General features: G+C 40.2%; 1 protein-coding gene across 1 annotated transcript in view; it reads right to left on the bottom strand.

The window, feature by feature from the left end:
- Positions 1 to 3,222: 3,222 nt before the first annotated feature.
- The window catches only part of CD19 (CD19 molecule), a 28,429-nt gene continuing 20,577 nt past the window's right edge, over positions 3,223 to 11,074 (bottom strand). Inside the window, exons 14-18 of the mRNA XM_081970424.1 lie at positions 10,890 to 10,958; positions 6,909 to 6,998; positions 4,710 to 4,790; positions 4,359 to 4,418; positions 3,223 to 3,859 (exon numbers count right to left, since the gene is read on the bottom strand). Of these exons, the coding sequence (XP_081826550.1) occupies positions 3,780 to 3,859; positions 4,359 to 4,418; positions 4,710 to 4,790; positions 6,909 to 6,998; positions 10,890 to 10,958 (380 nt within the window). The 3' untranslated portion in view covers positions 3,223 to 3,779. The remainder of the gene's footprint in view (positions 3,860 to 4,358; positions 4,419 to 4,709; positions 4,791 to 6,908; positions 6,999 to 10,889; positions 10,959 to 11,074) is intronic.

The raw sequence follows: 11,074 nt of genomic DNA, 5'->3' as shown, positions 1-11,074 counted from the left end.
TTCTATTGTCCAATCACATGGCAGGGAGCTAAATGCCTTCTTGTAATCAATGCAGGCTACATTCAGGTTGGTTTTCCTTCTCCTGCAGTTTTCCAGAATCACTTTGTTAATTAGATCTTTTGGTCCTGCTGTTTGGGTGATTTCAACTAGAGTGTGTGTTTTCAACTAAATGCTGTTGGACTGTAATTAGCTACCACACCAGTGTCATTGGTAATTTTAATTGCTAATTCATTGCTGATTCAAGGGCAATCAATTCACTTTATTTCATTCATCAACCAAGTAAATAAAGTGCACAACGAGGTCGCACTCGGCATCTTCAGGCTGGTGCCTTTGGCTTCGTGCTTGTGCTAGCAAAGCGTGATCGGAGCTGCCCGGGATGTTACACCACAGCCATCTTCTCAGGACATTACATCACAGAACTCAGGAGGTTACAACGCAAAGGCTCAGGATGTTACAACGCAGCCAACCCCCCCAGGAGGTTGCAGCACACGACTCAGGATATCACTACAATAGAGCTCAGGATATCATCACACAGCCCATTACCCAGGTCGTTACAACACAAAAGAATACTAGGCACACAGCCAGTACCTCAGCCACACAGAATGTTACGAAACAGCCGACTAATCTGCAAATATCAACTCCATCAACTAATCAAGATCTTACAACACAGCCAACCAATCCGCTTACAGCAACAAAGCCAGCACTCCACACCCACCCACCAATATTTATAGAAAGTCGGCAGCTCCGATCACGCTTTGCTTGCATAAGCATGAAGCCAAAGGCACCAGCCTGAACATGCCAAGTGGGACCTCGTTGAAATGTTGCCAAGATACTGTCAAGACCTGAATACGTCAAGACCTGCATACCTATACCCGTGAAAATCTACGAATACACACACATACACACACACACAACATACATACATACATATATACATACATACATACATACATACATACATATATATATATATGCACGTACACACACACACATATCTTGTAAATAAATACATCTTTCATCTTTATGCAAATAAGGGAGAAAGAAGCCCGTCCTGAGTTAAAAATAGGATGAGATATAATTGTTGATTAGACTATCTGAATGGCATACAGATCTTTTAAAGGATCATTGTGTAAATGTGTTATGGAGAAGAGGAAGAGGCCTGGTTTTTCCCCCTGTCTTTTTATACATGTTCTGCACTGGGCTTATCTTCAAACACATGATAGCTTTTCTTGTTATATCTGCTCTCCTGCTTCCTTGTGTAATTTACAATCTAAGTTTCGGCAGTTCTGCCTCTAAAGGTTTTCTGCAGCACAGTCATAATATTTCCCACCAGCTCTTCTACATGCTCCTTCCTAAGTTATTTGCCAAATTTTTGTTCTCAGGACTTCCTTATCTATTTTGCACAGCCTACAGAGTTGCCCCTTCATGGCCCATGGGAGTCTGACAACCAATCAGAATACAAGCTCAAGTTCAAAGCCCAGAGAGGGCATAAAACCAGGGACTTTCAGCATCTCTGCCCTTTTTCTTTTTCACCCAACATCTGGAAGTATGTGACTCCCCTTTCCTGTTCAGGAGCTCAAGCCATGCGATCCTGTCCACCATTAAACCATCTTTCCAAGCAGCCTCCATGTTTCCAGTGTCTTTTCCTCCACTTGGAACTGAACCCAGATGTAGATTTTTTCCAACAGTACAAAGTTTATTCTGATAGAATTGAAGTTTGAGCAAAATCCAGGTTTTATAGAAACTTCATACTGCTCAGTGACTTGCAGCCATTCATTTAGCGACTGCTTGAAATTATAATGGCACTGAAAAGGGGGCATAGGACTGATTTTGGCATTTATGATCATTGCAGCATCTCCAGCATCATGCGATCAAAATTTAGGCACTTGGTAAAAGGCATGTATTTACAATGGTTGTCCCAAGGTCATGTGATCGCTATTTACAATTTCCTCAGCTGGCTTCTGACAAAGTCAATGGGGGCTTCACTTAATAACTGCAATGATTCATTCAAGAACCATGGCAAAAAGGTCGTAAACTTAATTATGTATTGCTTAGCAATAGACATCCTAATTCCAAGTGTAGATGTATATCAAGGACAATCTGTCTTTGCATTTTGATAATTTAGAGGCCCCGAGTTGTATCAGGATCATAAATCCCAAATACATCAGAAAATATGTCGGTATGCAGCAGCCTTTCCCTCATGTCAGATCACTGCTCTTTCTGTTTAATTTGTATAAGAGTAATAGACACCGTTACAGGTAGTCCGTTACTTATGACCACAATTCAGCCCAACATTTCTGTTGCTAAGCAAGACAGCTAAGTGAGTTTTGTCTCATTTTACAAACTTTCTTGCTACCATTGTTAAGTGAATCACTATGGTTGTTAAGAGAATTTGGCTTATCCATTGATGTTGCTTGTCAGAAGTTCACAAAAAATAATCATATGATTCCCAGACATCCTCCCGTCATAAAAATAGGCCTGTTGCCAAGTGTCAAAATTTTGTTCACATGTCCTTAGGGATGCTACAATGGTTGCAAATATGAAAAACAGTTGTAAACCACATTTTTCAGTAGTGCTGTAAATTCGGTCACTAAACAAATTGTTGTAAGTTGAGGACTACCTGTATGTAGCACCGGCAACAGCTGTTGGAATTTTTTCAAGAAAGATGTCTTCGTTTCTGCCTAAGATTACAGTTATCTGACCCAAATTCAAATAAAAATTAAAAGAGAGCTTGTTGAGATCAGAAGGTGATGAGAAGCAGAAAACAATCTAATAGAGAATATTTTATTTTTTGGGATATAGGATCTGATAAAACATATGACAGCAAGAGAAATAAGAACAATAATATGCTGGGACAAGTTTTCCCAGTTTGTTATCAGTGCAATGAGATGCTTTTCATATGCCCAGGAGGTAAATAAATCACGGGCCTTACACTGTACTAAGTTATAATGGAATAGGTTTGATGTTGATCTATTATAACATACTGTATGGACCTAGCTATCATTTATAGCTTAGCATTATTATTGTAGATCTTCATTAAATTATGGCTGAATAGAATGCTTCAGCCGGATTAACGTGTCCTTTCTTCATAGTTATGCAGAAACACATCTATTTATAGAAATCCCCCCCCCCGCCTTTACTGGGCATAACATGTACTTCCCCTTTGTCCTTCCCCACTTTTTGTTTTTCTTGAGACATGCATGTCTAATGACAGTAACTTCTTATACCCTTCACCAAAATCCTTCACAGATTTTGCCCTTTAAAAATTGATTTGATTATGTGCCATCAAGTTGGTTCCACTTAGAACCCACATAGACGGATTTTCAGTATGAAGATCTGCCCCATATCCAGTCCTTCAGTCTTCCATTGATGATCCCATCACCACTTTCAATCCATCCACATTACTCCTGGTCGTCTCTTCTTCTGTTTCTTTCCACCTTTCCAACATTACAACCTTCTTCAAGAGAGTCAGATCTTCACATGGTGTGTCCACATTAGGATAATTTGAGTCTGGCCATTTGTGGGTTAAGTGAGACTTCTAGATTGATTCATTCAATGACTCATTTGTTTATTTCCCTGGCTAGCCACATTATTCTCAGGAGGCTTCTTCACACAAGCATCCCAAAAGGATCACTCCCCTTTTTGGCCTGCTTTTTTTTTAAAGTCCAACTTTCGCTTTCCTATAATACCCAGAGGATATTAAGGTTTTCACAGTTCTGATCTTTGCAAGTATAGGCCCATCAACATAGTTGAATATCTGTTCCAGTTAAAACAATTATTTAGCAAAGTATGTACTGATCCTTTTGTTGAAATAGCATTTGTAATTGTATGCTTCTTGCTTGAAATGCTGTTTCAGTATCTGAAAATGAAGGGTGGTTTTGTGATTGTCATGCGCACCAATCAATACAGTCTTAAATGAAGAAGGGGTGTTTTCATGATTATCATAAGAATTAATAAATCAGCAAGCGGCTTCATTATTCCAGAGCTGGATTCTCTGAGTAATATTTGCCAATTGTTGATTCATCAGACCCATAAATTGTTTTTTTTTTAAGTTTGTAATTGTGAAACAAAAGAAACATTTTCAGAGTCTCTGAGCAATTGAAAAAAGCAAGTTTCTACCCACATCTCCTTAAAAATCTCTACCATTCTTCACTGCTCCAACTGCTAGACACAAGTCTAATCTACCAGGGTTTTCTTCTCTTATAAAAGAACTGACATCTAACACATTCAACATTCCTCATCTCTTGGGACAACAGAATAGAATTCTGGATAGAAATATCTTTAATTAAGAGAAGGAAAGGATTGATCCCAGCTTGTTCTCGTCCTGTGGCAATACTAGTCTGAGCATAGCAGCCCACCTCTAAGATCACCTCCAAAAGGAACAGAGATGTGCTGCCACCTGGAGCCAGAGGGAGAATCTGTGGAAGAAATGAAGATTGGATAGATAATGCTGGGGAAAGTAACATATACCCTTGACTTTCTTGCATACTGTGGGATCTGCAACATTTAAACATAATATAGAACTGAATTCATTAAACCGAATATTTTCTTTAATTAGCAAAAAAAAAAAAACAACTATTAGACCCACATGACTTACTTCCCTGGCAAATGATAAATTTCTAACTCTGGGACTGCCACAACAAGTTTGAATAGGCAGCATTCCTATGGAAACATTTCCAGCTCCATAAATTCCCTCTCCTTCAACTTACCGTCTCCATGTGGATCCAAGATGCCATCTCTCCGTGAGTTGAGACTCGTGGGGCTTTCCATATTTTCATAAGAGTCGGCATCTGCAGTGAGAAAACTTGTTCTAGATTAATTGAATTCCCAATCCCAGTTTATGACAATAAGATTTCCAGAACTGGGGAGAGTTGGAGATATCCAAGTGGTTCAGAGTTAGCCATTTTTTTTCTGTACTGTCTTTAATACTGTACTAGGCTTTCCAAGTACAGTGGTATCTCGGTACAATACTTGACTGCTTTAAAACTTGTTGAATTTGGTTCTCGACCCATTTTGAGGTGGAAATGTTGTCCCAATACTCAACCTCTTTTTGTACTTGATGTGCTGCTATAGGAAGAGGGGGGCAGTTGTGGAGAACAGACAGGAAGTCAGCCATGCTGGGAAGGTTGACTTACGTTTGTTTAGTGACCATTTGAAGTTATAATGCCACTGAAAAAAAGTGTTTTATGACTGTTTTCACACTTACAAACCAGGGGTGGGTTCTGCCCGGCTTTACTACCAGTTTGCTCAGTCGCGCGCAAAGTGCACGCACGAATATGCAGTTCAATTAAAATTGTTCTGTGTATGCGCAGAACTAAAAAACAAGATGGCAGCGGCAATGGCAGCAATGAGGGAACTGGTTTGGGGGCATGTCAGGCCTGGTGCCAGCGACCGAGGCCATTGGTTCCAGCGACCCAGGCCGTTGGTTCCAGCGACCCAGGCCGTTGGTTCCAGCGACCCAGGCCGTTGGTTCCAGCGACCCAGGCCGTTGGTTCCAGCGACCCAGGCCGTTGGTTCCAGCGACCCAGGCCGTTGGTTCCAGCGACCCAGGCCGTTGGTTCCAGCGACCCAGGCCGTTGGTTCCAGCGACCCAGGCCGTTGGTTCCAGCGACCCAGGCCGTTGGTTCCAGCGACCCAGGCCATCATACCACTACCAGTTCAGACCAACCAGGCTGAACTGGTAGGAGCCCACCATTGTTACAACCATGGCAGCATCCCCCTAGTTTTGAAATCAAAATTTGGTTGCTTGACAACTGGCATGTATTTATGATGGACATTTATGCAATGTCCTGAGCTCATGGAATCACCCTTCGTGACCTTCTGAGAAACAGAGTCAATGGGGAAGCCAGATTCACTTAATAACCATGTTACTAACTTAACAACTGCAATGTTTCACTTAACAACTGTGGTAAGAAAGTTTGTAAAATGGGGCAAAACTCATTCAGCAACTGTCTTGCTTAGCCACAGGAATTTTGGGCTCAAATGAGGTTGTAAGTCAAGGACTAGCTGTAAGCTAGAAACTATTGTAAAAGAAAAGTTCTGTCAAGGAAAAGAGAATCAGCGATAACAAACATAGACTATACAGAAATTGGAAAGAAGCCTCTTTGTTCCATATTTGCTGTCTTGGCCAGGTTCCTATGGAAAGAAGCAACTTAAAAATAAGAATGTTGGGTCAAGGACAAGACTGTTTCCCCTCACGCCTAAATCAGCTATTATTCCTAAATAAGGAAACCAGAAAGATGACATACGGTGTGTAATTAGTTTGATAAATGTGCTTGTTTGCATGCAAATGTTTTCTGCTCTTCAAATAAAATATCCTATGTTCGTAGATCAATAAACCCTCAACACTCACTACAGCAGCTGTTGGTTTTATTGCATTTGCCAAGCAGAAGATTTTCCTCCATCTGCCACACAATTTTAAATGCAAAAAAAAGCCCCTCTTGAGAAAAAAATCACTATGGCTTTGAAAAACATTTCTCCTTTTCTGCTGCTTGTCCTTAAAATGCAGAAGAACAGTTCCTGAGTTTTGTTCAAGCATCTACTGGAAGTAACTTTAAATTATTTGAAGATGAAAAATAACTATTTTGTTTATTGGATTTTTATCTCGCCTCTTATTCAAGCGTTCAAGGTGGCATGCACAGCACTTCCTCTCCAGAGAAAAACAACTTTGTGAGATAGGTTGGGTTGAGAGTGAATGATTGCCTTAAAGTCATCTAGCAACCTTTCATAGCTGACGCCCAACTTGAACCTTGGTTTCCTTAATGCCTCAGCCGTTATCACAAATTGGACATTGGCTTGTTTATTAGCAATCCATTCACACATTCTATAAAAGCAGTCCTTGAAGTTTCTTCTTCTAAGTTCCTACAACTAATTTCCTTCCTAGAGAATCCAGGAGTTTTTATACTCACCCTCTTCATTGCTTGTGTTGGTATGGAGGTAAAACAGCTTGCTTGCAGTGGGACATAAGGATCCATTCATCTCTTCATAGGATTGAGACCCTGATGAACAAAGCAGGAACTTCTCAAAATAGGGCTATGTTAATTACTCCTGATACTATTTATCTGGAAAATACTACCAACCCTTCAGCCACATCTTCATTGTGTCTTGAAGGGAGGTCTCGCAAGCATCCTGTTTAACAGCATCTTGATCTCTTGGTCCAATGGAGGACATCATTTACTATGTTCAGCAGTGCCCCATTCACAATGGGATTAGGGCCAAATTATCTATGATAGATCAATTCAAGGGCTGGGACCTTGAATTATTGAATTATATTCTTGCAAAGACTCTTAGCAGTCAGCTTGCTACTGTTGCTCTGCTGTCATTTAATCTCAAAAAGAATTTTTTAAAAGTAATAAATCTGGCCTCCTTTGTTTTGAGTTCTTTGCATTTAACACTTTTTAATTATTCTATTTTATGCTATTACATTTCAAAAATCAAAAGTTGGAATTAAAAGAATCAAAAGTTGGAATTAAAATTGCCGGGAGAAATATCAACAACCTCAGATATGCAGATGATACCACTATAATAGCAGAAAGTGAAGAGGAACTAAAGAGCCTCTTGATGCAGATGAAGAAGGAGAGTGCAAAAATTGGCTTGAAACTCAACATTAAGAAAACTAAGATCATGGCATCTGGCCCTTTCAATTCCTGACAAATAGATGGGGAAGAAATGGAGGTGGTGACAGATTTTATTTCCTGGCTTCCAAGATCACGGCAGATGGGGACTGCAGCCAAGAAATTAAAAGACGCTTGCTCCTAGAGAGGAAAGCTATAGCAAATCTAGACAGCATACTAAAAAGCAGAGACATCACCCTGCCAACAAAGGTTAGTATAGTCAAGGCTATGGTTTTCCCAGTTGCAATGTATGGCTGTGAAAGTTGGACCATAAGAAAGGCTGAGCACCAAAGAATTGAGGCCTTTGAACTCTGGTGCTGGAGAAGACTCCTGTGAGTCCCTTGGACTGCAAGGTGATCTAACCGGTCAGTCCTAGAGGAGATCAACCCTGACTGCTCTTTAGAAGGCCAGATCCTGAAGATGAAACTCAGAAACTTTGGCCACCTAATGAGAAGGAAGGACTCACTGGAGAAGAGCCTAATGCTGGGAAAGATTGAGGGCAAAAGAAGTAGGGGACGACAGAGAATGAGGTGGCTGGATGGAGTCACTGAAGCAGTAGGCGTGAGCTTAAATGGACTCCAGAGGATGGTAGAGGACTGGAAGGCCTGGAGGAATGTTGCCCATAGGGTCACAATGGGTTGGACACGACTTTGCAACTAACAACAACAATATTGTTGTTGTTTGTTTTCCAGCTGAGAACATAGTTTCCAAGCAGCCCAAGGGTGTCATTGTCGTACAGGGCAGCAATCAGCCCTTGGAGGGGATGGCTCATGCCAGCTGTTGTAGCCATTTGGAGTGGCAATAGAATGAGATTAGAATAAATCAGAGTACAGGCAGTCCTCGACTTACGACCACAATTGAGTCCCAAATTTCTGTTGCGAAGTGAGATATTGTTAAATGAATTTTGCCCCATTTTACAACCTTTCTTGCCACAGTAGTTAAGTGAATCACTGCGGTTGTTAAGTTAGTATCATGGTTGTTAAATGAATCAGATCTCCCCACTCACTTCTCCAGTCACAATGTTGCAAAAAGTGATGACTTGACCCTGGGACTCTGCAATTGTCATAAATATGAGTCAGTTACCAAACATCTGAATTTTGATCCCATGACTATAGGGATGCTGCGAAGTATGAAAATCGGTCCTAAGTCACTTTTTCAGTTACTTTTTTTAGTAACTTTGAACTGTTACTAAATGAACTGTTGTAAAATTGAGGGCTACTTATAGAGTATCTGATCCAAAGGATGAAGAAAAGCCTTGGATAGATGCAAGAGGGATGCAGAGTTTCAAAACATGGGAGGTGGGAGAAATTCATGTCAACATTAAGAAATGATAAGTAGTTTTTTTTAACTTATGGCCACTTGTTTAGCAACTGTTTAAAGTTATGATGCTGCTGAAAAAAGATGATTTATGACCAGTCTTCAAAGGTACCATTGGTTGAAAAAGACTCTGCTCCTGCAGCTCAGGAGAGGTGGACACTGTGGGTCACATATTCCTTCAATGTTCCTTTTACACAGAGAATCAGAAAAAAATATATTCTGCCAATAATTTCTAGGTATCCTGGCGATTCTGACACTGCTTATCTCCAGTGGCTGCTTCAGGATGAACAGTCCATAACCACAGTGCAGGTGGCTGGATTCTGCACAGCAGCATGGGGATTCATCGGAAACAGGTGTCTAATTCACCATAGTTACGTAATTCACCAACAAATGTAGCAAACCCTTTGCACTGCTTATTCCTTTCCCTTTTAGTATTGAACTCACAACGGGCCACTCATTTTATGGATTGTAATTGTAGTATAATTAGACCATATATAGAATAGAATAGAATCAGGGGTGGGTTCTGGCAGTCACTACTGCCAATTTGCTTATGGACGCGAATAGAATAGAATAGAATAGAATAGAATAGAATAGAATAGAATAGAATAGCAGAGTTGGAAAGGACTTTGGAGATCTTCTAGTCCAACCCCCTGATCAGGCAGGAAACCCTACACAACTTCAGACAAATGGATATCCAACATCTTCTTAAAAACGTCCAGTGTTGGAGCAACTTCTGGAAGCAAGTTGTTTGACTGATTAATTGTTCTAACTATCAAGAATTTTTTTCTTAGTTCTAAGTTGCTTCTCTCCTTGATTAGTTTCCACCCATTGCTTCTTGTGCTACCCTCAGGTGCTTTGGAGAATAGTTCGACTCATTCTTCTCTGTGGCAGCCCCTGAGATATTGGAACAATGCTATCATGTCTCCCCTAGTCCTTCTTTTCATTAGACTAGACACACCCAGTTCCTGCAACCGTTCTTCATATGTTTTAGCCTCCAGCCCCCTAATCATCTTTGTTGCTCTTCTCTGCACTCTTTCTAGAGTCTCCACATCTTTTTTAGATCGTGGCAACCAAAACTGAATGCAATATTCCAAGTGTGGCCTTACCAAGGCATTATAAAGTGGTATTAACACTTCACGGGATCTTGATTCTATCCCTCTATTGATGCAGCCTAGGACTGTGTTGGCTTTTTTGGAAGCTGCTGCACACTGCTGGCTCATATTTAAATGGTTGCCACTAGGATTCCAAGATCCTTCTCACAGTTACTACTATTGAGCAAAGTACCACATATACTGCACTTATGCATTTTGTTTCTCTTGTCTAAATGTAGAACCTTACAATATAATTGACAGATTGAATTTTATCATAGATTTTAGTTGTTATTTATTATTTTATACTAGAATTTTTAATTGTACATTTACTGAGTGCTTTTATTTTTTTGGTCCCTGGTCTATGACTGTGATAAACTAAATTGATTGATTGACAAGTCCTCAAAAATACAACTATTTCAGCATCTTTCCACAAGCAAAGCCAATGGGCAATCTGGCAGAGAAGTTTGTAAGTCATAGTCATGTGATATCTCACTTAATGACTGTGGCAAAAAAGACTGTAAAATTGGATGCGGTCCCATGATGCCTCACTTAATACTCACTCAAGAAATTTCCTGGTCTCTGTTGTGGTGTTAAGATGAGAATTATCTGTAAGTGTAATCCATAGTGGGAACAGGGCAAGATTAGATGACTTCAGATGATGTATATAAAATACATTATGCTCAGTTTTCTTTCTGTAGTGGCTTTAAAAATGCAAATGTATTTTTCATTCACTTCAAATTACATATGTAGGAGGGAAGTTTTAAAAATAAAAAGATGGTAATGCTATACATCAATCTGTTAGGTAGGAGAGGAGACCCAGGGAAAGTTTGAAGTTTTGTGGTTCACTAAAGTTCTCCTTTTTACTTACCTGTAGAAGGTTCACTGCCTCCATCCTGCCTGTCCTTATGGATATCCAGAGCCAGCTGTAAGCGTAAACCTGGAAGTAGAAATGGATACCAGCAGCTAAATGGCATTTTATACTGTGATTACAGAAATATCATTCATTTAAATCTTAAAACAGAGACTTCCCCCTCTAGAAATCTTTATGCTGAG

Source organism: Natrix helvetica, assembly GCF_964273705.1.
Source record: "Natrix helvetica genome assembly, chromosome: Z".
Taxonomy (NCBI): Eukaryota; Metazoa; Chordata; class Lepidosauria; order Squamata; family Natricidae; genus Natrix; species Natrix helvetica.
The sequence above is the reverse complement of the archived record's forward strand: the minus strand, read 5'-3'. Positions and strand labels throughout refer to the sequence as shown.